Here is a 26,976-nt window from a genome sequence, read left to right on the forward strand (position 1 = left end):
GCATATCTACCAGTGGCAAGGTTTCCACCAGACACACTCTGCATATCTACCAGTGGCAAGGTTTCCACCAGACACACTCTGCATATCTACCAGTGGCAAGGTTTCCACCAGACACACTCTGCATATCTACCAGTGTCAAGGTTTCCACCAGACACACTCTGCATATCTACCAGTGGCAAGGTTTCCACCAGACACACTCTGCATATCTACCAGTGGCAAGGTTTCTACCAGACACACTCTGCATATCTACCAGTGGCAAGGTTTCCACCAGACACACTCTGCATATCTACCAGTGGCAAGGTTTCTACCAGACACACTCTGCATATCTACCAGTAGCAAGGTTTCCACCAGACACACTCTGCATATCTACCAGTGGCAAGGTTTCTACCAGACACACTCTGCATATCTACCAGTGGCAAGGTTTCTACCAGACACACTCTGCATATCTACCAGTGGCAAGGTTTCCACCAGACACACTCTGCATATCTACCAGTGGCAAGGTTTCTACCAGACACACTCTGCATATCTACCAGTGGCAAGGTTTCTACCAGACACACTCTGCATATCTACCAGTGGCAAGGTTTCTACCAGACACACTCTGCATATCTACCAGTGGCAAGGTTTCCACCAGACACACTCTGCATATCTACCAGTGGCAAGGTTTCTACCAGACACACTCTGCATATCTACCAGTGGCAAGGTTTCTACCAGACACACTCTGCATATCTACCAGTGGCAAGGTTTCCACCAGACACACTCTGAATATCTACCAGTGGCAAGGTTTCTACCAGACACACTCTGCATATCTACCAGTGGCAAGGTTTCCACCAGACACACTCTGCATATCTACCAGTGGCAAGGTTTCTACCAGACACACTCTGCATATCTACCAGTGGCAAGGTTTCCACCAGACACACTCTGCATATCTACCAGTGGCAAGGTTTCTACCAGACACACTCTGCATATCTACCAGTGGCAAGGTTTCCACCAGACACACTCTGCATATCTACCAGTGGCAAGGTTTCTACCAGACACACTCTGCATATCTACCAGTGGCAAGGTTTCTACCAGACACACTCTGCATATCTACCAGTGGCAAGGTTTCCACCAGACACACTCTGCATATCTACCAGTGGCAAGGTTTCTACCAGACACACTCTGCATATCTACCAGTGGCAAGGTTTCTACCAGACACACTCTGCATATCTACCAGTGGCAAGGTTTCCACCAGACACACTCTGCATATCTACCAGTGGCAAGGTTTCTACCAGACACACTCTGCATATCTACCAGTGGCAAGGTTTCCACCAGACACACTCTGCATATCTACCAGTGGCAAGGTTTCTACCAGACACACTCTGCATATCTACCAGTGGCAAGGTTTCCACCAGACACACTCTGCATATCTACCAGTGGCAAGGTTTCTACCAGACACACTCTGCATATCTACCAGTGGCAAGGTTTCCACCAGACACACTCTGCATATCTACCAGTGGCAAGGTTTCCACCAGACACACTCTGCATATCTACCAGTGGCAAGGTTTCCACCAGACACACTCTGCATATCTACCAGTGGCAAGGTTTCTACCAGACACACTCTGCATATCTACCAGTGGCAAGGTTTCCACCAGACACACTCTGCATATCTACCCGTGGCAAGGTTTCTACCAGACACACTCTGCATATCTACCAGTGGCAAGGTTTCTACCAGACACACTCTGCATATCTACCAGTGGCAAGGTTTCCACCAGACACACTCTGCATATCTACCAGTGGCAAGGTTTCTACCAGACACACTCTGCATATCTACCAGTGGCAAGGTTTCCACCAGACACACTCTGCATATCTACCAGTGGCAAGGTTTCCACCAGACACACTCTGCATATCTACCAGTGGCAAGGTTTCCACCAGACACACTCTGCATATCTACCAGTGGCAAGGTTTCCACCAGACACACTCTGCATATCTACCAGTGGCAAGGTTTCTACCAGACACACTCTGCATATCTACCAGTGGCAAGGTTTCCACCAGACACACTCTGCATATCTACCAGTGGCAAGGTTTCTACCAGACACACTCTGCATATCTACCAGTAGCAAGGTTTCCACCAGACACACTCTGCATATCTACCAGTGGCAAGGTTTCTACCAGACACACTCTGCATATCTACCAGTGGCAAGGTTTCCACCAGACACACTCTGCATATCTACCAGTGGCAAGGTTTCCACCAGACACACTCTGCATATCTACCAGTGGCAAGGTTTCCACCAGACACACTCTGCATATCTACCAGTGGCAAGGTTTCTACCAGACACACTCTGCATATCTACCAGTGGCAAGGTTTCCACCAAACACACTCTGCATATCTACCAGTAGCAAGGTTTCCACCAGACACACTCTGCATATCTACCAGTGGCAAGGTTTCCACCAGACACACTCTGCATATCTACCAGTGGCAAGGTTTCTACCAGACACACTCTGCATATCTACCAGTGGCAAGGTTTCCACCAGACACACTCTGCATATCTACCAGTGGCAAGGTTTCCACCAGACACACTCTGCATATCTACCAGTGGCAAGGTTTCCACCAGACACACTCTGCATATCTACCAGTGGCAAGGTTTCTACCAGACATGCTCTGCATATCTACCAGTGGCAAGGTTTCCACCAGACACACTCTGCATATCTACCAGTAGCAAGGTTTCCACCAGACACACTCTGCATATCTACCAGTGGCAAGATTTCTACCAGACACACTCTGCATATCTACCAGTAGCAAGGTTTCTACCAGACACACTCTGCATATCTACCAGTGGCAAGGTTTCCACCAGAAACCAGGGAAGGAAAAACACAATATAACAAAGTCTGGATATTAGAAGGAATAAGACAATATGTTCAAGTCTAAGAGAAGACAGTGCCACGTTTTAGCTTTGTTGGTTGTAGTATCCTCTACCTGTCCCAGTGTGTGTGTGTGTGTGTGTGTGTGTGTGTGTGTGTGTGTGTGTGTGTGTGTGTGTGTGTGTGTGTGTGTGTGTGTGTGTGTGTGTGTGTGTGTGTGTGTGTGTGTGTTGTACAGTCCCTACCCTCTCACTCTCTCCCCCCTCAGTTGTCCAAGGTGTGTCTGGGGGCTCGGTGTGGGTCTCCTTTCCCCCTCCCCTTCCTCTCTCCTATTTCCATTGGCTGGGTGTATCTGCGTTTAGTCTTCCTGCGTCTCTTCCCTGAGCACCAGACCCTCTCACAGTACTCCTCCACCTGCTGGGAGTCCCCATAGCCTATCAGCTGGAGAAACTCCTTGTACCACAGCTGTGAGGAAGGGCCTGTTCCTGGGTCTGGCAGCCTGGATGTAGTAGCAGGGCCTGTCAGCCTGGAGGTAGGGCCTGGAGCTGGGGCTGGGGCTAAGGATAACCCTGACAGGGCTCCTTGTAGCCTGGAACTTGGGTCAGAGTTGGAACCAGGGTGGGGGCCTGGAGAGGTATCTATAGGGAGGTGACAGGTTGCTTTTTTCTCCCCCTCTCCCTCCCCCTCCTCCCCTGTCCTGTGTATCAGGGCTCCAACCTTCTGCCCTCCCAACACGTGTAGCGTGACCCTCAGTAGGGTGTGGACATAGCCATGTTCCACCGTCTGACACACGTACACACCAGCATCCCCGCTCCGAACACGCAGGAACAGCAGCCCGTGGGTTGTGATAACTACACGCTCATCACCTCCGACCTGGAGGTAGGGAGAGAAGGGTAAGGTTAAAAAGAGATGGGAAAGCAGGGAATAGGGGAGGAAAGTGATGTTTGTGTGTATCTCACCTCCTCTCTGTCTGGGTCCCTCTGTATGTACCACATGACTCTGGCCTGTAGAGAACGAGGGGTACACTCTAGTAGAGTACTGTTACTCTCCACCCCATACACCTGCCTCTCCGCTGCACCCTGGTACTGCTCCCCTACTTAGACATCAGGAGACATTAGATGTGAGATGTAAAAAAGAGGACAGCATAGTAATTCAACTTACAGTGATCTCTTTTATCCTCATGCCTGTCACACAAAGCTTCTCTATACACACTTCTCTAGCATCCACAGGTACATTTTTTTATGGACCTGAGCTTCAAAATTATGAACTGCATGAAACATACCTCATAGGAGGTAAATCTCAGAAGGGACAGCTTCGCACACACACACACACACACACACACACACACACACACACACACACACACACACACACACACACACACACACACACACACACACACACACACACACACACACACACACACACACACACACACACACACACACACACACACACACACACACACACACGCGCGCGCGCGAAATGTCAGGACTTTTTGGAGTGTAGAAATGTTTGATCATTAAAATATTCCTATATTCCTTAACCCAAAGATTTTCCAAAGATTGGTAAACTGCCACGGTCATCCCCCTCTTCAAAGGGGGTGACACTCTAGACCCAAACTGCTGCAGACCTATATCTATCCTACCCTGTCTTTCTACGGTCTTCGAAAGCCAAGTTAACAAATAGATTACCGCCCATTTCAAATTCCATCATACCTTCTCCGCTATGCAGTCTGGTTTCAGAGCTGGTCATGGGCGCACCTCAGCCACGCTCAAGGTCCTAAACGACATCATAACCACCATCGATAAGAGACAATAATGTGCAGCCGTCTTCATCGACCTGGCCAAGGCTTTCGACTCTGTCAATCACCACATTCTTATTGGCAGACTCGACAGCCTTGGTTTCTCAAATGATTGCCCCGCCTGGTTTACCAACTACTTCTCTGATAGAGTTCAGTGTGTCAAATCAGAGGGCCTGTTGTCCGGACCTCTGACAGCCTCTATGGGGTTGTCACAGGGTTCAAACCTCGGGCCGACACTCTTCTCTGTATACATCAATGATGTTGCTCTTGCTGCTGGTGATTCTCTGATACACCTCTCCGCAGACGACACCATTCTGTATACCTCTGGCCCCTTTTTGGACACTGTGTTTACTAACCTCCAGACGAGCTTCAATGCCATACAACTCTCCTTCCGTGGCCTCCAACTGCTCTTAAACGTGAGTAAAACTAAATGCATGCTCTTCAACCGATCACTGCCCGCACCTGCCCGCCCATCCAGCATCACTACTCTGGACGGCTCTGACTTAGAATATGTGGACAACTAAAAATACCTAGGTGTCTGGTTAGACTGTAAACTCTCCTTCCAGACTCACATTAAGCATCTCCAATCCAAAATCAAATCTAGAATTGGCTTCCTGTATCGCAACAAAGCATTCTTCACTCATGCTGCCAAACATACCCTCGTAAAACTGACCATCCTACTGATCCTCGACTTCGGTGATGTCATCTATAAAATAGCTTCCAACACTACTCAACAAACTGGATGCAGTCTATCACAGTGCCATCCGTTTAGTAACCACAGACCCATACACTGTACGCACAGACCTGTACGCTCTCGTTGGTTGGCCCTTGCTTCATACTCGTCGCCAAACCCACTGGCTCCAGGTGATCTACAAGTCTCTGCTAGGTAAAGCCCCGCCTTAGCTCACTGGTCACCATAGCATCACGCGCTCCAGCAGGTATATCTCACTGGTCACCCCCAAAGCCAATTCCTCCTTTGGTCATCTTTCCTTCCAGTTCTCTGCTGCCTATGACTGGAACAAACTGCAAAAATCTCTGAAACTGGAGACTCGTATCTCCCTCACTAGCTTTAAGAACCAGCTGTCAGAGCAGCTCACAGATCACTGCACCTGTACACAGCCCATCTGTAACCAGCCCATCTATCTACCTACCTCATCCCCATACTGAATTTATCTTGCTCCTGTGCACCTCAGTATCTCTACTTGCACATTCATCTTCTGCACATCTACTATTTCAGTGTTTAATTGCTATATTAAAATGACTTCGCCACCAATGATATTTATTGCCTTCACTCCCTTATCTTACCTCATTTGCACTCACTGTATATAGACTTTTTGTTTTCTTTTGTTCTACTGTATTATTGACTATGTTTTGTTTATTCCATGTGTAACTCTGTGTTGTTGTATGTGTCGAATTGCTATGCTTTATCTTGGCCAGGTCACAGTTGCAAATGAGAACTTGTTCTCAACTAGCCTACCTGGTTAAATAAAGGTGAAATATATATATACATATATTTTTTAAACCCCCAACCCTAAACCTAACCCTAAACCTAACGCTAAACCTAACCCTAAACCTAACCCTAACCCTAACCCTAACCTTAACCTTAACCTTAACCTTAACCTAACCCTAACCCCAAATACCATAACCTTAAACCTTACCTTAACCCTAAACCTAACCCTAACCTTAACCTAACCCTAACCCTAACCCTAACCCTAACCCTAACCCTAACCTTAACCTTAACCTTAACCTAACCCTAACCCCAAATACCATAACCTTAAACCCTAGTTGTAAACACAAAATCAAACCCTTATGCTTAAAATAGCATTTAAACAAATTCAGGACCTCAAAAAAGTCCTGACTACCTTTTCGGGACTTTCAGGTGAAATATTAGGACTTTGGGTGCTTGATAATGTAGGGAAACAAACACACACACACAGACTGACCATCAATCTGTAGCCCGTTGCACAGCTGTACAGCGTTGCCATGGCGAACATCCTGTCTCCTGAATCGTCTACTGAGAGAGAGGGGTAAGGGTGTTAGGTTGGTGTTTGAGAGAGTGAGATAAGGACAGAGAGGAATTAGAGAGGATAGAGGTGCTGGATGAGGTGCTAATGAGTGATATGTGATCCCTCTGCACCTCTGTGCTTGTGCACATGTGCACGAGTCTGTGTCTGTGTGTGACTGTACATGCCTGTGTGTCTTGTGTGTTTGTGTCTCACCTCTTGGTGTAAACCCCAGCAGGGTAGTATCGTGAGCAGGTGATTCCATCCCAGGCGCAGTAAGGGTCCCTCGCTAGGCAACAGTCGGCACACTCAGACCCGTACAGGTCACACTGATGGAGCCTCACCTGAGCCACACCAACCTCAGAACCCACATATAGCTGTTGCTATGGAAACGACAAAACAGGGACAGAAATGAATGAAGGTACACATTGGAGTATATATCAAACACAGGAGGATGGTGGCACCTTAATTGGGGAGACAGGGCTTGTGGTAATGACTGGAGCGGATCAGTGGAATGGTATCAAATACATCAAACGTGGTTTCCAGGTGATTCCATTTGGTCCGTTCCAGCCATTAACATGAGCCGTTCCAGCCCTCAACAGCCTCCTGTGATATCAAGAACATAAAATGCATTACATTACCCACATTCAGATGTCAATACACTGTGATCCTGTGGTTAGATGAAGGTACTACAGTTTTAAACAACCGCACAACATTGTTTTTTAAATTAATTAAACATTTTAAGACAATACATAGTTTTCATACCCGTTTAGCTGATATGATGATCTCAGTTATTGGAAAAGGGACCTATAAAGAAGTCAAATATATATATTTTTTTAACTTCCACAATTAAATCAAATTGTTGAGTGCCAATATTCTTTATGTGTGCAAGGACTATTGTTTGCCACATGGTGGCGGTGACTAACAACAGTACCTTGAACACCTGCAGTTCCTCCAGCAGCACTTCCTCTATGGTGTCTGTGTCTTTGTTGTAGATGGTGATAACCTTCAACACCACAGAGTCGCCTACGGGAGAGAGTATCATCTGATGTAAATGTAACCCTTTCACCAATACAACCACCCATTCAGAAAGGAAATCCAAATGGAAGAGTCAAATCTTTGTCACATTTTTGGAGATCAAAATATTTTAAGCAAGTTCTCATGAAAGACAGATTGAGTGACTTTAATCATTTGAATACTTTGAACACTGGGCATACATGAGTGATACTGTATGCCCAGTGGAGGGAGCACTAACCCTGAAGATACAGTACACAGCACTGGACAATTTCAGGATTTGTACCTGTTCCTATATACAGAACATGATAGTGTCCATCCTGGGCCTGGACACGGTCCACAGCGATCTGAGTCAGTCTCCTCCCCCCTGGCTCTGTCTGCAGTAGAACTGGTCTGCGGTGGAGGGGGAGGACCGGGCTAAACATGACGGGGTGGGAACGCACGAATCGCAGAACCTCATCAGGGAACTCCTTAGAACCTGAGAACCCACCACCATTCACCTCACTGGCACACTGGAAAGAGAGAGGAAGGGAAAGAGATGGAGAGGGAGAAGGGATCAGAGAGAGAGAGAGAGAGAGAGAGAGAGAGAGAGAGAGAGAGAGAGAGAGAGAGAGAGAGAGAGAGAGAGAGAGAGATGGGGAGAATAGATTCTGGAATAAGAAAATAGCATTACACTGTGATAGACTACAATGATTCACTGACGTACCAGACATCTCTCCTGCCCTGCAATGCTCGAACAAGGTCTGAGAGCCAATGCGCCTGTCTGACATAGTTGTCTATTTTTTGTTATATACTGTATACAGTACCAGTCAAAAAAAAAATTATACATAGTAAAATGACAGTGAAGACATCAAAACTATGAAATATCACATATGGAATCATGTAGTAACCAAAAAATATATATTTGAGATTATTTAAAGTAGCCACCCTTTGCCTTGATGACAGCTTTGAACACACTTGACATTCTCTCAACCAGCTTCACCTGGAAAGCTTTTCCAACAGTATTGAAGGGGTTCCCACATATGCTGAGAACTTGTTGGCTGCTTTTCCTTCACTCTGCGGTCAAACTTCTACCATCTCAAATGGGTTTTTTGGTTATGACATGATTCCATATGTGTTATTTCATAGTTTTGATGTCTTCACTATTATTTTACAATGTAGAAAACAGTAAAAATAAAGAAAAACTCTTGAATGGGTAGGTGTGTCCAAACATTTGAGTGGTACTGTATATACAGTGCACTTGGAAAGTATTCAGACCCCTAGACTTTTTCCACATTTTGTTACGTTACTGCCTTGTTCTGAAATTGATTAAATGTATTTTTCCCTCAACAATCTACAAACAATACCCCATAATGACATGTCATGCAGATTCAGAAATGTTTGCAAATGTATAAAAAATGTAAACAGAAATATCTTAGTTACATAAGTATTCAGACCCTTTGCTATGTCCTGTTTCCATTGATCATCCTAGAGATGTTTCTACAACTTAATTGGAGTCCACCTGTGGTAAATTCAATTGATTGAACAGGATTTGGAAAGGCACATACCTGCCTATATAAGATTCCACTGTTGACAGTTCATGTCAGAGCAAAAACCATGAGGTCGAAGGAAATGTCCGTAGAGCTACGAGACAGGATAGTGATGAGGCACAGATCGGGGGAAGGGTACCAAAACATTTTTGCAGCATTGAAGCTCCCCAAGAACACAGTGTTCTCCATCATTCTTACATGGAAGAAGTTTGGAACCATCAAGACTCTTCCTAGAGTTGGCCGCTTGGCCAAACTGAGCAATCAGGGGAGAAGGGCCTTGGTCAGGGAGGTGTCCAAGACCCCAATAGTTACTCTGACAGAGCGGAGATGGGAGAAGTGGAGATGGGAGAACCATCCAAGAGGACAACCATCTCTGCAGCACTTTACCGATCAGGCCTTTATGGTAAAGTGGCCAGACGGAAGACACACCTCAGTAAAAGGCTCTTGACAGTCTGCTTGGAGTTTGCCAGACTCTCAGACCATGAGAAACAAGATTCTCTAGTCTGATGAAACCAAGATTGGGCCTGATTGCCAAGCGTCATGTCTGGAGGAGACCTGGTACTATCCCTACGGTGAAGCATGGTGTGGCAGCATCATGCTGTGGGGATGTTTTTCAGTGTTAGGGACTGGGAGACTATTCAGGATCAAGGGAAACATGATCAATGCAAAGTACAGAGAGTTCCTTGATGAAAACCTGCTCCAGAACGCTCAGGACCTCACACTGGGACAAAGGTTAATCTTCCAACAGGACAACGACCCTAGGCAAAACAACGCAGAAGTTGCTTCGGGACAAGTCTCTGAATGTCCTTGAGTGGCCCAGCCAGAGCCCGGACTTGAACCCGATCGAACATCTCTGGAGAGGCCTAAAAATAGCTGTGCAGCGATGCTCCCCATCCAACTTGACAGAGCTTCAGAGGATCTGCAGAGAAGAATTGGAGACACTCACCAAAAACAGGTGTGCCACGCATGTAACGTAATACCCAAGAAGACTCAAGGCTTTAATCGCTGCCAAGGTGCTTCAACAAAGTACTGAGTAAAGGGTCTGAATACTTATGTGATGTAATATTTCAGTTTTTTATTTGTCATACATTCTGCTTCATCATTATGGGGTATTGTGTGTATATTAATTAAAGAAAAAAACAACTTAATACATTTTTGAAAATTTTGCTGGAATGTAACAAAATGTTGAAAAAGTGAAGGGGTCTTAATACTTTCTGAATGCTCTGTATATGAATAATGCTGTCAGTAACCCCTCCAAAAAGTAATTTATAAAAATGTTTCATTTCCATATGTACTAGGAAGCTAAGTATTTGTTTCTTGTGCTTTAACAATGTGATTGATCAAAGTGCCTCAGGACTTGAAAAATAAATCATTGAACTGATTGAAAGTGTAAGGAAATATAGTGAACAAACAAATATAGTGAACAAACAGTGCAATGAGTGGAGCTAACTCAGAGGTTCAAAAGCGCGTCTCAATTTTAGTTTAGAAAGCGATCTCACTGCAGAAGTGACGGTTACAGTGATGGTTAAAAACAGCTTGATTGCCGTAGGAACATCAGGGAAATTGTGCGGAAGCGAGTGGTGCTTCAAATACAGCAGTTCTGCAACATCTTTAATTGAGCTTCTCGCATTCTCCTTTGTTGTTGTTGACAACCTCAATACGTTACAGAAAGAGATTAAGTGTCCAGGTAGGTCTGGGACAGGTCGTCTGGATACTGGACAGCCAACAACTTGGCAGATGCAAATAGATGATCATCTTTAGTGACCAACTGTTCTTGAGGGCTCAAACAAAAAAAGCGGTTTGCGATTTTGTTCATTCTGGTGAACTGGCCTTTGAGTTGTGTGGTTGCAAAATCAACAGTCCCTTATCTCTGGTATATCTTGGCATGCCTAATTCAAGATACGTTCAAATTATGTGAAGCACAATGGACATATAATGCACAATGTCTCAGGAAAGACCGTTTGGGTTGTCAATACTCAATATAGAAAACGGTTGGGCCGGCAACCTGGACCTACAGGCCGCTGTGAAAACATTTGCACATAAAAATGCAAGGCGACGCCGTCGCATATTGCAGCTCCTATAGGCCTCTACATAGAAAAAAAGAGATTAGCATTAATAATACTGTCATGTTTTGTCATTTATTATCTTGTCTTGTCCCTGTGCTTCCCATTCTATTCGTTTCCCTCTGCTGGTCTTATTAGGTTCTTTCCCTCTTCCTATCCCTCTCTCTCCCCCTCCCTCTCTCACTCTCTCGCTCTCTCTTCTCTCTATCGTTCCGTTCCTGCTCCCAGCTGTTCCTATTCCCCTAATCAATCATTTAGTCTTCCCACACCTGTTCCCGATCCTTTCCCCTGATTAGAGTCCCTATTTCTTCCTTTGTGTTCCGTTCCTGTCCTGTCGGTTCCTTGTTTAGAATTCACCGTGCTGTGATTGTGTATCGCCCTGTCGTGTCGTGTTTTCCTCAGATGCTGCGTGGTGAGCAGGTGTCTGAGTCTGTCTGGTTCGAGTGCCTTCCCGAGGCAACCTGCTGTTCACCTGCTGTTCAAGATCGAGTCTCCAGTTAGTCCTCGTCATTTCGAGTGAAAGTTGTGTTTTTTTGTTTGTATTCACTTTACTGGATTAAAGACTCTGTTTTCGCCAAGTCGCTTTTGGGTCCTCTTTCACCTGCATGACAGAAGGAACCGACCAAGGAATGGACCCAGCGACTTCAGACGCTCGTTACACTGCCGTCGAGATCCAAGGAGCCATGCTCGGCAGACACGAGCAGGAATTGTCTGCTGCTCGCCATGCCGTGGAGAACCTGGCCGCTCAGGTTTCCGACCTCTCTGGACAGTTCCAGAGTCTACGTCTCGTGCCACCTGTTACTTCCTGGCCTGTCGAGCCTCCAGAACCTAGGGTTAATAACCCATCTTGCTGCCTCTAGTGAGTGGAACGAGCCGGCGCTGCTCGCTCGTTTTCTGGAGGGACTCCACGCAGTGGTTAAGGATGAGATTCTCTCCCGGGAGGTTCCTTCAGATGTGGACTCTTTGATTGCTCTCGCCATCCGCATAGAACGACGGGTAGATCTTCGTCACCGGGCTCGTGGAAGAGAGCTCGCATCAACGGTGTTTCCCTGCTCCGCATCGCAACCATCTCCCTCCTCTGGCTCAGAGTCTGAGCCCATGCAGCTGGGAGGGATTCGCATCTCGACTAAGGAGAGGGAACGGAGGATCACCAACCGCCTGTGCCTCTATTGCGGAGTTGCTGGACATTTTGTTAATTCATGTCCAGTAAAAGGCCAGAGCTCATCTGTAAGCGGAGGGCTACAGGTGAGCGCAACTACTCAAGTCTCTCCATCAAAATCCTGTACTACTTTGTCGGTCCATCTACGCTGGACCGGTTCGGGTGCTACATGTAGTGCCTTGATAGACTCTGGGGCTGAGGGTTGTTTCATGGACGAAGCATGGGTTCGGAAACATGACATTCCTTTCAGAGAGTTAGATAAGCCTACGCCCATGTTCGCCTTAGATGGTAGTCATCTTCCCAGTATCAGATTTGAGACACTACCTTTAACCCTCACAGTATCTGGTAACCACAGTGAGACTATTTCTTTTTTGATTTTTCGTTCACCGTTTACACCTGTTGTTTTGGGTCATCCCTGGCTAGTATGTCATAATCCTTCTATTAATTGGTCTAGTAATTCTATCCTATCCTGGAACGTTTCTTGTCATGTGAAGTGTTTAATGTCTGCCATCCCTCCCGTTTCTTCTGTCCCTACTTCTCAGGAGGAACCTGGCGATTTGACAGGAGTGCCGGAGGAATATCATGATCTGCGCACGGTCTTCAGTCGGTCCCGAGCCAACTCCCTTCCTCCTCACCGGTCGTATGATTGTAGTATTGATCTCCTTCCGGGGACCACTCCTTCTCGGGGTAGACTATACTCTCTGTCGGCTCCCGAACGTAAGGCTCTCGAGGATTATTTGTCTGTGTCTCTTGACGCCGGTACCATAGTGCCTTCTTCCTCTCCGGCCGGGGCGGGGTTCTTTTTGTTAAGAAGAAGGACGGTACTCTGCGCCCCTGCGTGGATTATCGAGGGCTGAATGACATAACGGTTAAGAATCGTTATCCGCTTCCCCTTATGTCATCAGCCTTCGAGATTCTGCAGGGAGCCAGGTGCTTTACTAAGTTGGACCTTCGTAACGCTTACCATCTCGTGCGCATCAGAGAGGGGGGACGAGTGGAAAACGGCGTTTAACACTCCGTTAGGGCATTTTGAGTACCGGGTTCTGCCGTTTGGTCTCGCCAATGCGCCAGCTGTTTTTCAGGCATTAGTTAATGATGTTCTGAGAGACATGCTGAACATCTTTGTTTTTGTCTATCTTGACGATATCCTGATTTTTTCTCCGTCACTCGAGATTCATGTTCAGCACGTTCGACGTGTCCTACAGCGCCTTTTAGAGAATTGTCTCTACGTAAAGTCTGAGAAGTGCTCTTTTCATGTCTCCTCCGTTACTTTTCTCGGTTCCGTTATTTCCGCTGAAGGCATTCAGATGGATTCCGCTAAGGTCCAAGCTGTCAGTGATTGGCCCGTTCCAAGGTCACGTGTCGAGTTGCAGCGCTTTTTAGGTTTCGCTAATTTCTATCGGCGTTTCATTCGTAATTTCGGTCAAGTTGCTGCCCCTCTCACAGCTCTTACTTCTGTCAAGACGTGTTTTAAGTGGTCCGGTTCCGCCCAGGGAGCTTTTGATCTTCTAAAAGAACGTTTTACGTCCGCTCCTATCCTCGTTACTCCTGACGTCACTAGACAATTCATTGTCGAGGTTGACGCTTCAGAGGTAGGCGTGGGAGCCATTCTATCCCAGCGCTTCCAGTCTGACGATAAGGTTCATCCTTGCGCTTATTTTTCTCATCGCCTGTCGCCATCTGAGCGCAACTATGATGTGGGTAACCGTGAACTGCTCGCCATCCGCTTAGCCCTAGGCGAATGGCGACAGTGGTTGGAGGGGGCGACCGTTCCTTTTGTCGTTTGGACAGACCATAAGAACCTTGAGTACATCCGTTCTGCCAAACGACTTAATGCCCGTCAAGCTCGTTGGGCGTTGTTTTTCGCTCGTTTCGAGTTTGTGATTTCTTACCGTCCGGGTAGCAAGAACATCAAGCCTGATGCCTTATCCCGTCTGTTTAGTTCTTCTGTGGCTTCTACTGATCCCGAGGGGATTCTTCCTTATGGGCGTGTTGTCGGGTTAACAGTCTGGGGAATTGAAAGACAGGTTAAGCAAGCACTCACGCACACTGCGTCGCCGCGCGCTTGTCCTAGTAACCTCCTTTTCGTTCCTGTTTCCACTCGTCTGGCTGTTCTTCAGTGGGCTCACTCTGCCAAGTTAGCTGGTCATCCCGGTGTTCGAGGCACTCTTGCGTCTATTCGCCAGCGCTTTTGGTGGCCGACTCAGGAGCGTGACACGCGCCGTTTCGTGGCTGCTTGTTCGGACTGCGCGCAGACTAAGTCGGGTAACTCTCCTCCTGCCGGTCGTCTCAGACCGCTCCCCATTCCTTCTCGACCATGGTCTCACATCGCCCTAGACTTCATTACCGGTCTGCCTTTGTCTGCGGGGAAGACTGTGATTCTTACGGTTGTCGATAGGTTCTCTAAGGCGGCACATTTCATTCCCCTCGCTAAACTTCCTTCCGCTAAGGAGACGGCACAAATCATTATCGAGAATGTATTCAGAATTCATGGCCTCCCGTTAGACGCCGTTTCAGACAGAGGCCCGCAATTCACGTCACAGTTTTGGAGGGAGTTCTGTCGTTTGATTGGTGCGTCCGTCAGTCTCTCTTCCGGGTTTCATCCCCAGTCTAACGGTCAAGCAGAGAGGGCCAATCAGACGATTGGTCGCATACTACGCAGCCTTTCTTTCAGAAACCCTGCGTCTTGGGCAGAACAGCTCCCCTGGGCAGAATACGCTCACAATTCGCTTCCTTCGTCTGCTACCGGGTTATCTCCGTTTCAGAGTAGTCTGGGTTACCAGCCTCCTCTGTTCTCATCCCAGCTTGCCGAGTCCAGCGTTCCCTCCGCTCAAGCGTTTGTCCAACGTTGTGAGCGCACCTGGAGGAGGGTGAGGTCTGCACTTTGCCGTTACAGGGCACAGACTGTGAGAGCCGCCAATAAACGCAGGATTAAGAGTCCAAGGTATTGTTGCGGCCAGAGAGTGTGGCTTTCCACTCGCAACCTTCCTCTTACGACAGCTTCTCGTAAGTTGACTCCGCGGTTCATTGGTCCGTTCCGTGTCTCCCAGGTCGTCAATCCTGTCGCTGTGCGACTGCTTCTTCCGCGACATCTTCGTCGCGTCCATCCTGTCTTCCATGTCTCCTGTGTCAAGCCCTTTCTTCGCACCCCCGTTCGTCTTCCCTCCCCCCTCCCGTCCTTGTCGAGAGCGCACCTATTTACAAGGTACATAAGATCATGGACATGCGTTCTCGGGGACGGGGTCACCAATACTTAGTGGATTGGGAGGGTTACGGTCCTGAGGAGAGGAGTTGGGTTCCGTCTCGGGACGTGCTGGACCGTTCACTCATTGATGATTTCCTCCGTTGCCGCCAGGATTCCTCCTCGAGTGCGCCAGGAGGCGCTCGGTGAGTGGGGGTACTGTCATGTTTTGTCATTTATTATCTTGTCTTGTCCCTGTGCTTCCCATTCTATTCGTTTCCCTCTGCTGGTCTTATTAGGTTCTTTCCCTCTTCCTATCCCTCTCTCTCCCCCTCCCTCTCTCACTCTCTCGCTCTCTCTTCTCTCTATCGTTCCGTTCCTGCTCCCAGCTGTTCCTATTCCCCTAATCAATCATTTAGTCTTCCCACACCTGTTCCCGATCCTTTCCCCTGATTAGAGTCCCTATTTCTTCCTTTGTGTTCCGTTCCTGTCCTGTCGGTTCCTTGTTTAGAATTCACCGTGCTGTGATTGTGTATCGCCCTGTCGTGTCGTGTTTTCCTCAGATGCTGCGTGGTGAGCAGGTGTCTGAGTCTGTCTGGTTCGAGTGCCTTCCCGAGGCAACCTGCTGTTCACCTGCTGTTCAAGATCGAGTCTCCAGTTAGTCCTCGTCATTTCGAGTGAAAGTTGTGTTTTTTTGTTTGTATTCACTTTACTGGATTAAAGACTCTGTTTTCGCCAAGTCGCTTTTGGGTCCTCTTTCACCTGCATGACAAATACAATCTTATAAAAAAGGGTTCCAAAAAGCTTATTCAGCTGTCCCCATAGGAGAACCCTTTTTGGTACCAGGTAGAACCATGTTGGGTTCCATGTAGAGCCCTCTGTAGAAAGGAGCCAAAATGGTTCTACCTATAACCAAAAGGGTTCTTCAAATGGTTCTCCTATGGGGACAGGTTTAGGTAGAACCTTTAGACTGGTTTTACGGACTTTACACCATTTTCTATCCAAGCTGGGAGAGAGCTCGAGGACGGCTCATGTCATGCAGATTCAGGTAGGCTATACAGGAGTGTGGTATACTTTTAAGAAATACGTTGGTTTCTGATTAGTATGCTGTTGTCTCTAACATTCATTTCACAATCTGCAATGTTTGAATTTCCAACTTTAATACTGAACCAGTAATTACATTGTTGCCAGCAGTCTAAATGGACGCCCTGCGACACCATGTGCTGGGAGGTCCAGAGAAACTGCGTTATGCCAGTGCAATGATTGCTACTAAAGCTGTGTGTTACTGTATAAAAACATAATATAGCATGCTTGTATTGGATTCAGGCCTAGATTGTCCTCTTCCCTGATGTTAGCTGCAGAGATAGCTACAGTAGCTATGACATTCACAGGAAAGGTTCTACAACAACTTGTAACACTATGTATCTGCAAATGGCGGCTGCCACAGACAGGGGAGCGCTGAGAATGTAAAATTCTGCTGATTGAATATCACCTTGATCTAAATTATTGTTGAAATTGTATGGTTAGGATATATGGAGTTTGCTGTGATGGAGGTGCACCGCTTAAGCAAATTCATAAACGACCTTATCATGTTACAGCCACCATGCAGTGCTTGGACCCTTATTCATCAGGTTTGGAGAGGCAATCAGGTATATTGATAAGTCAGTAGATGTTGTCGCTGTGGGGGTGGCTGTTGGAACAGGACTCACAGATCCGGGGCGTGGGTAGGGGACCCGGCCTTCGTAGGGGGTCCAGTGGTGCTCTGGTCTCTCCCGGTGGGCAAACTGGCCGTTGAACGCTGCTCGCACATCATCCATGTGGTACACACACACCGCATAGCCCTGGAACACAGCACTATGGAGGGGAGAGAAATGTATGTTGATATGTTCATTTCAATATACCAGTAAATGGTATGAACATGAAAAACATGACTCAGCTGACCTTGTAGTGCTGAAGAGGCCAAAAATCTCTGGATTCTTCTCATCCTTGTTCTTCAACACAAATACATCCTCTGAAATGTGACATTTAATAACAGATTAATTTATTTGGAATACATGCATAACAATCAGCTAATGAGGCGTGATTTCGCCTGACAGAGTAAATGTTCTCACTCGTCAAGACACCGTTGTTCAGAGGAGCTAGACAACATCACAGCTACAGTTACACAATCACTTCAAACTGAAGCTGGAAAGACTGGAAACTAGCTGCAATTTGTTTCATTTGACCTTTTTTCAACTGACCTTTTTCTGTATATATGCCTAAGAATTATGCCAGCTGATTCATTATTTTAGCTGGCTGACAAACACTGATTTTATGTCTCATCCTGACTCCTGAAATGTTCATTACTATGGGACAGCTGAAGATCTAATTTTAATATTGAAACAATGTTGCAAATGTTGAAGAGAAAGACTGCAAGGTTTACGCAAATCTCCTCCATTGAAAACTAAATGTTAGTCTAAAAGTAATGTGTGATCATTTCTAGATTCTTTTATAGTGGAGATCAAGTTTATACATTGCCTGGCTGGGTAGATGAGACAGTGGATTGTGCAATCAGATGGAACAGAGTAAATAGTAATTTTAACGTCATAGATTTAGCCGGTGGTAACTTGTGGAATAGACACCTGCTGAAATGCAGTTTTGGCAAATCAGTATTCAGGATTAGACCCACCCGTTGGATGGCAAATCAGTATTCAGGATTAGACCCACCCGTTGGATGGCAAATCAGTATTCAGGATTAGACCCACCGGTTGGATGGCAAATCAGTATTCAGGATTAGACCCATAAACATTGCTATGGAGTTGCTACTGTAGGAGAGTTTATAGCTACTGGCTACCTGCTGTTAGCTAAAAAACCTAGCTAGTAAATGAACAAATGGACAATAAAAATGACAAAGGATAGGAAAAAGGACGGAAAAACAAATAACTAAACTTAGATAAGCAAGAGAAAACAATTTAGACAGAAAACAAGAAAGGCTAGGCTTGGTTTATGTTTTAAAACATCTAGGTACAACTAGCCAAGTGCAAACTAGCTGTAACATCTACTGTATCCAGCTGTAATCAACTAAGATGGATACATTTACAAGCCCCAAGCTCAGCAACCTTGCTATCAAACATGCAGAAGGTATTGCCAGTGAAGCAGGGAAGAAAAAATATAAAGCAAAGGTTTTAGACGAGCACCCAGAGACCCTAAGAGCAGACTTTATGCTACAAAAAGACAAAGAAATCAATGTGGATCTTCTATTTTTCACTGAACGTCCAAATGTTTGGCATGCAGCCCAGCGCAAAGCAAACAAACATCTTAATATGTCTGGAAACAAGACCATGAGACAGTTGTATGTGGACACAACCCCAAAATTGAATTCATATTAATATATATAATAATGGAACAGTAATGATCTGATGCCAGTCTAGAGCTGTTTGAAGAAGAGTTCGACAGAATGTATCCTTTAGTGGATGATGAACTAAAAACGGACGTCTCCACTAACAATGCCTGCAACACCCAAAACTTGGGGTTAAAAAATAGGAGGCCCACAGTACATCACTCCCTCCTTTACCTGTAGCAGCTGTGTGCACCCCAAAAGCTGTAACTACCCTGACCTGCCAACCTCCCAGCAGTCTGAACACGTTCAGCTGAACACACATCCAGAGGACAAGGGACAGGATCCGGTTCAACCCAGGAGACCGCCCTAAACAGCACTTCTGATAGACTAATGGGAAGTATCTGGAAGATAACAGACTATTCCCAAGACAACAGACAGCTAAATTATCGTGTCCCACTACTGACAGTGCACTATAACTGCTCTATCAAACCAAGCTGGAAAGTCTTGACAACCTTACATTACATACAGGGACAAATGACCTGCGCACAATAGGAGAAAGAGGGGTAGAGGAAGCACACACCCTGTTCCCAAGGACAAACATGATTATATCCACCCTTCTACCAAGCAAAGATCTCTCCTGGCAAATGATCCATAATATCAACCAAATAATCACCATGGACTGTGCCTCACTACCAAATGTCTGCATCTCTCACCACCCCAACCTGACATGTAAGCACTTGTACAACCACGTACACCTGGTCCATGAAGGATTCAGAATATTTGCCAAGGACCTGAAGGACGCCACATTAGGCAGAGTTACACAATCATACCAGCCGAGCAACAGAGCCCCCCCCACCTCCCCGCTATTTAAGAAGAGAGAGGAGGCCAATTTAATCTCAGATGAGCAAGACACAGACATCTCTTGCCACTACTAACATATCCAACACAAAGGTGTTGAAGCACCTTTGGCAGGGATTACAGCCTCAAGTCTTCTTGGGTATGATGCTACAGAAATACCTTATTTGCATAAGAATTCAGACCCTTTGCTATGAGACTTTAAATTGAGCTCAGGTGCATCCTGTTTCCATTGATCATCCTTGAGATGTTTCTACAACTTGATTGGGGTCCACCTGTGGTAAATTCAATTGATTGGACATGATTTGGAAAGGCACACACATGTCTATATAAGGTCCCAAAGTTAACAGTGCATGTCAGCGCAAAAACCAAGTCATTACGGACAAAGGAATTGTTCGTAGAGATCCGAGACAGGATTGTGTTGAGCCACCGATCTGGGGAAGGCTATCAATAAATGTCTGCATCATTGAAGGTCCCCATCATTCTTAAATTGTAGAAGTTTGGAACCACCAAGTCTCTTCCTAGAGCTGGCCGCCCGGCCAAACTGAGGGATCGGGGAGAAGGGCCTTGGTCAGGGAGGAGACCAAAAACCCGATGGTCACTCTGACAGAGCTCCAGAGTTATTTTTAAAATTCTTAGTTTTATTTAATTAAATGTATTGACTGAAGATTACACAATACACTAGCTGTAGTGTTGTACCTGTATACATTATTATACAGTTGAAGTTGGAAGTTTACATACACTTAGGTTGGTGTCATTAAAACTTGTTCTTCAACCACTCCACAAATTGTATCCCACCACCCGCCAACCCCTCTTTTTATGCTTCTGCTACTCTCTGTTCATCATATATGCATAGTCACTTTAACCACATCTACATGTACATACTACCTCAATAAGCCTGACTAACAGGTGTCTAACAGGTATATAGTCTTGCTACTCTTTTTTCAAATTACTTTTTACTGTTGTTTTATTTCTTTACTTACCCCCCCCACACACACACACACACATATACCTTCTTTTTTCGCACCATTGGTTAGAGCCTGTAAGTAAGCATTTCACTGGAAGGTGTTACTGTAACGCCTGTTTTATTCGGCGCACATGACAAATACACTTTGATTTGATTTGATTAACAAACTATAGTTTGGGCAAGTCGGTTAGGACATCTACTTTGTGCATGACACGAGTAACATTTCCAACAATTGTTTACAGACAGATTATTTCACTTATAATTCACTGTATCACAATTCCAGTGGGTCAGAAGTTTACATTCACTAAATTGACTGTGCCTTTAAACAGCTTGGAAAATTCCAGAAAATAAATGTAATGGCTTTAGAAGCTTCTGATAGCTAATTGACATCATTTGAGTCAATTGGAGGTGTACCTGTGGATGTATTTGAAGGAAACAGGTACAAAAGTATCTATATCCACAGTAAAACGAGTCCTATATCGACATAACATGAAAGGCCGCTCAGCAAAGAAGAAGACACTTCTCCAAAACCCCGGTAAAAAAGACTGACAACAGTTTGCAACTGCACATGAGGACAAAGATCGTACTTTTTGGAGAAATGTCCTCTGGTCTGATGAAACAAAATAGAACAGTTTGGCCATAATTACCATTGTTATGTTGAGGAAAAAGGGGGAGGGTTGCAAGCCGAAGAACACCATCCCAACCGTGAAGCACGGGGGTGGCAGCATCATGTTTTGGGGTTGATTTGCTTCAGGAGGGACTGGTGCACTTCACAAAATCGATGGCATCATGAGGGTGGAATATTATGTGGATATATTGAAGCAACATCTCAAGACATCAATCAGGAAGTTAATGCTTGGTTGCAAATGGGTCTTCCAAATGGACAATGACCCCAAGCATACTTCCAAAGTTGTGGAAAAATGGCTTAAGGACAACAAAGTCAAGGTATTGGAGTGTCCATCACAAAGCCCTGACCTCAATCCAATAGAAAATATGTGGGCAGAACCGAAAGAGCGTGTGTGAGCAAGGAGGCCTTCAAACCTGAAGCAGTTACACCAGCTCTGTCAGGAGGAATGGGCCAAAATTCACCCAATTTATTGTATAAAGTGTTCGACCCAAGTTAAACAATTTAAAGGAAATGCTACCAAATACTAATTGAGTGTATGTCAACTTCTGACCCACTAGGAATGAGATGAAAGAAATAAAAGCTGAAATAAATAATTCTCTCTACTATTATTCTGACATTTTACATTCATTCTTAAAATCAAGTGGTAATTCTAACAGACATAAGACAGGGAATTTTTACTAGGATTAAATGTCAGGGATTGTGTAAAACTGAGTTTAAATGTATTTGGCTAAGGTGTATGTGAACTACCGACTTCAACTGTATGTACTATTATTGTTACCACTGAAATTAACTGTATTTCATTATGCTTCTTGCATTGTAGTGTATTTACTGAAATTTAATATCTACAAATTGTGTTTAATGCCAATAAAGCAATCTGAATTTGAATTTGAAAAAGGAGAGATGGAGAGAGAGTGAGAGAAAGAGAGGGAGACAGAGAGAGAGAGGGAGAGAGAGGGGGAGGAAGGGAGAGAGAGCTTCAGGGTTCCATCAAGAAAATATACTATAGTTATATCCCCTGCCTTCACACACACACACACACACACACACACACACACACACACACACACACACACACACACACACACACACACACACACACACACACACACACACACACACACACACACACACACACACACACACACACACACACACACACACACACACACACACACACACACACACACACGTCTGTACCTAGCTCGTCAAAGTGTGTGTCGATGCCATTGGGTCCAGCCACAGAGCAGATGAGACGAGTCTTTAGGAAGGAACTCCAACGATTCACCAACATCCTCTGACCTCCCTGATCATTCTGAAGGGAGAGGATGGAGAAAGGGAGAGGGAAGAGGTTAGAATGGGAAGAAGTCGATGACAGTATACAGGACCTTCAGAAAGTATTCACACCCCTTGACTTTTTCCACATTTGTTAAGCTACAACAGCCTGAATGCAAAATTTATCAAATTTAGATTTATTTATTTTTTACACACAATATCACATAATGTCAAAGTGGAATTATGTTTTTAAAAATGTTTATGTTTATGTCTTGAATCAATAAGTATTCAAACCTTTTGTTATGGCAAGCATAAATACGTTTAGCAGTACACATTTGCTTGACAAGTCACATAATAACTTGCATGGTTTGTGCTTAACATGACTCCACACATACAAATATCTGTAAGTTCCCTCAGTCGAGCAGTGAATTGCAAACACAGATTCAACCACAAAGACCAGAGAGGTTTTCCAATGCCTTGCCTAGAAGGTAGATGAAGAAATATATATTTATCCCTTTGAGCATGGTGAAGTTAGAATTTACACTTTGGACGGTGTTTCAATACACCCAGTCACTACAAAGATACAGGCGTCCTTCCTAACTCATTAGAGGAAGAGGAAGGAGACCAGAGAGGTTTTCGGATTTCACCATGAGACCAATGGTGCCTTTGAAACAGTTACAGTTCAATGGCTGTGATAGGAGAAAACTGAGGATGGATCAACAACATTGTAGTTACTCCACAATACTGAACTAATTGACAGAGTGAAAAAAGGAAGCCTCTACAGAAATAAAATATTCCAAAACATGCATCTTGTTTGCAACAAGGCACTAAAGTAATACTACAAAGGGTCACATTGCCTTCGGAAAGTATTCAGACCCCTTGACTTTTTCCACATATTGTCACTTTACAGCCGTATTCTAAAATTGATTCAATTAAAAATCTACACACAACATCTACACACACAAAAATATATACACACAATTCCCATATAACGACAAAGGGAAAACAGGTTTTTTAGAATTTTATGCTGTTTTACAGACCCTTTGCTGTGTGACTCGAAATTGAGCTCAGGTGCATCCTGTTTCCATTGATCATCCTTGAGATGTTTTTACAACTTGATTGGAGTCCACCTTGATTGGACATGATTTGGAAAGGCAAACATCTGTCTATATAAGGTTCCACAGTTGACAGTGCATGTCAGCACAAAAACCAAGCAATGAGGTCGAAGGAATTGTCCGTAGAGCTCAGAGACAGGATTGTGTCGAGGCATAGATATGGGGACGGGTAGCAAAACATTTCTGAAGCAATGAATGTCCCCAAGAACACAGTGAAACACAGTGAAATTCATCATTCTTAAACGGAAGAAGTTTGGAACCCCCAATATTCTTCCTTGAGCTGGTCGCCTGGCCAAACTGAGCAATCGGGGGAGAAGGGCCTTGGTCAGGGAGATGACCAAGAACCCGATGTTCACTGACAGAGCTCTAGAGATCCTCTGTGGAGATGGGAGAACCTTCCAGTAGGACAACCATCTCTGCACCACTCCACCAATCAGGCCTTTACGGAGACAGAAGTCACTCCTCAGTAAAAGGTACATGACAGCCCGCTTGGAGTTTGACAAAAGGCACCTAAAGACTATCAGACCATGAGAACCCGTATTTTATGGTCTGATGAAACCAAGATTGGCCTGAATGCCAAGCAGAATGCCTGAAACAGCCAAGACAATGCAGGAGTGGCTTTGGGTTAAGTCTCTGAATGTCCTTGGGTGGCCCAGCCAGAGCCCGGACTTGAACACGATCGAACATCTCTGGAGAGACCTGAAAATTTTTGTGCAGCAACGCTCCCCATCCAACCTGACAGAGCTTGAGAGGATCTGCATAGAAGAATGGGAGAAATTCTCCAATTACAGTTGTGCCAAGCTTGTAGTGTCATACCCAAGAAGACATGAGGCTGTAATCGCTGCCAAAGATGCTTCAACAAAGTAAATAGTATGTACATGTGATATTTCAGTTTTTTATTTTTTATAAATGAGCAAAAGTCCAAAGATTTGATTTTGCTCTGTCATTATGGTGTATTTTGTGTTATTAATCATTTTTAGAATAACAAAATGTGGAAAATGTCAAGGGGTCTGAATACTTTCCGAAGGCACAGTATGTTTGGAACAAATCCAAAACAACATATTACTGAGTACCACTCTCCATATTTTCAAGCATAGTGGTGGCTGCATCGTGTTATTCGTATGCTTGAAATCATTAAGGACTGGAGAGTTTTTCAGGATAAAAAAACGGAAAAAACGGAACGGAGCTAATCACAGGCAAAATCTTATAGGAAAACCTGGTTCAGTTTGCTTTCCACCCGACACCTGGAGATGAATTCACCTTTCAGCAGGACAATAACCTAAATCATAAGGCCAAATCTACGCTGTAGTTACTTCCAAAGAAGACATTACATGTTTGTGAGTGGCTGAGTTACAGTTTTAACTTCAATCTGCTTGAAAATCTATGGCAAGACATGGAAATGGTTGTCTAGTAATGGTCAACAACCAATTTCACAGAGCATGACGAATTTTGAAAAGAATGTAACATGCATTGACTCACGGGTGTGAATACTTATGGAAATAAGATAATTATGTATTTAATTTTTTATAATTTTACAAGAATTTCTAAACACATGTTTTCACTTTTTCATTATGTGTTATTGGGTATGGTACTGTGTATGATTTTTTTAAATACATTTTTAATTCAGGCTGTAACACAACAAAATGTGGAATAAGTGAAGGGGTATGAATACTTTGAAGGCACTGTATATGGGGATATTCTGGCATGCAGGATAAAGCAAAGCATTAGTTCCGTTCTCACCGCACAGATCCGTCCCACCCTGGTGTAAACAGCCTTGTTAACCCCCTCTGCGTCCGTCCCTCTCTCCGTGAAGAAGAAGTAGACCTTGTCATCATCCCTGTCATTGTTATCAGGAATCACCATCGACCCAATGAACTTCGGCTCTGGAGGAAAGATGACAGTTTCAGAAAGAGAAAGAGAAGTTGACCATGTAGTGTAATTTAGCTTTCCAGTACAAACCTTACTGTGCTGTCCTGGAAATGTCACGCAATCTACTTTCATTCAACTTTATTTAGGCGTGAAAGCATATACACTGAGAGTACAAAACATCAAGAACACCTGCTTTTTCTATGACATAGACTGAACAGGTTTATCCAGGTGAATGCAGTGTAGATGAAGGGGAGGAGACAGGTTAATGAAAGATTTTGAAGCCTTGAGCCAAACGAGACATGGATTGTGTATGTGTCAGTGGAGGCTGCTGAGGGGAGGACAGCTCATAACAGATAATGGAATGGAATGAAACACTTTCCAGCCATTACACTACATTCCAGCCAGGTAAGTGTGCCATTCAGAGGGTGAACTCAATATTAGGAAGGTGTTCCTAAACTTTGGTATACTCGGAGTATACTGTATAGTTTGTGAAAAAGGTACTGTTGGTATTATTATTGTAAATATATGTTTAATCCTCCGTTGTTAAGACAATGGAAAGGTCAGATGCTTTATAATCTAAATGTTGAAAGTGAGTGGGCAACAGAGAGAAACAAAATGGTGCAGTTTGAGGCCATGTGGAAGAGAGTGGTGCTGGAGATGGGGGTGTGAGCAGGTGGGTCTGGGCAGGTGTGACGTTGTTGATGAGAGTGGTGCGGGCGCTGGAGATGGGGGTGTGAGCAGGTGGGTCTGGGCAGGTGTGACGTTGTTGATGAGAGTGGTGCGGGCCCTGGAGATGGGGGTGTGAGCAGGTGGGTCTGGGCAGGTGTGACGTTGTTGATGAGAGTGGTGCGGGCGCTGGAGATGGAGGTGTGAGCAGGTGGGTCTGGGCAGGTGTCACGTTGTTGAAGAGAGTGGTGCGGGCGCTGGAGATGGAGGTGTGAGCAGGTGGGTCTGGGCAGGTGTGACGTTGTTGAAGAGAGTGGTGCGGGCGCTGGAGATGGAGGTGTGAGCAGGTGGGTCTGGGCAGGTGTGACGTTGTTGATGAGAGTGGTGCGGGGGCTGGAGATGGGGGTTTGAGCAGGTGGGTCTGGGCAGGTGTGACGTTGTTGATGAGAGTGGTGCGGGCGCTGGAGATGGGGGTGTGAGCAGGTGGGTCTGGGCAGGTGTCACGTTGTTGAAGAGAGTGGTGCGGGCGCTGGAGATGGAGGTGTGAGCAGGTGGGTCTGGGCAGGTGTGACGTTGTTGAAGAGAGTGGTGCGGGCGCTGGAGATGGGGGTTTGAGCAGGTGGGTCTGGGCAGGTGTGACGTTGTTGATGAGAGTGGTGTGGGCGCTGGAGATGGGGGTGTGAGCAGGTGGCTC

General features: G+C 45.4%; 1 protein-coding gene across 1 annotated transcript in view; it reads right to left on the reverse strand.

Annotated features, from left to right (window-relative positions):
* The window catches only part of LOC124036204 (semaphorin-3E-like), a 77,378-nt gene that overhangs the window by 2,298 nt on the left and 48,104 nt on the right, over positions 1–26,976 (reverse strand). The window contains exons 7-17 of the mRNA XM_046350469.1: positions 25,488–25,630; positions 22,558–22,672; positions 17,533–17,602; positions 17,301–17,445; positions 7,946–8,171; positions 7,580–7,671; positions 7,411–7,452; positions 6,862–7,028; positions 6,586–6,653; positions 3,798–3,931; positions 3,084–3,711 (exon numbers count right to left, since the gene is read on the reverse strand). Coding sequence (XP_046206425.1) covers positions 3,103–3,711; positions 3,798–3,931; positions 6,586–6,653; positions 6,862–7,028; positions 7,411–7,452; positions 7,580–7,671; positions 7,946–8,171; positions 17,301–17,445; positions 17,533–17,602; positions 22,558–22,672; positions 25,488–25,630 — 1,811 coding nt within the window. The 3' untranslated portion in view covers positions 3,084–3,102. The remainder of the gene's footprint in view (positions 1–3,083; positions 3,712–3,797; positions 3,932–6,585; positions 6,654–6,861; positions 7,029–7,410; positions 7,453–7,579; positions 7,672–7,945; positions 8,172–17,300; positions 17,446–17,532; positions 17,603–22,557; positions 22,673–25,487; positions 25,631–26,976) is intronic.

The sequence above is a fragment of the Oncorhynchus gorbuscha genome, linkage group LG01 (genome assembly GCF_021184085.1).
Source record: "Oncorhynchus gorbuscha isolate QuinsamMale2020 ecotype Even-year linkage group LG01, OgorEven_v1.0, whole genome shotgun sequence".
In the NCBI taxonomy this organism is placed as follows: domain Eukaryota; kingdom Metazoa; phylum Chordata; class Actinopteri; order Salmoniformes; family Salmonidae; genus Oncorhynchus; species Oncorhynchus gorbuscha.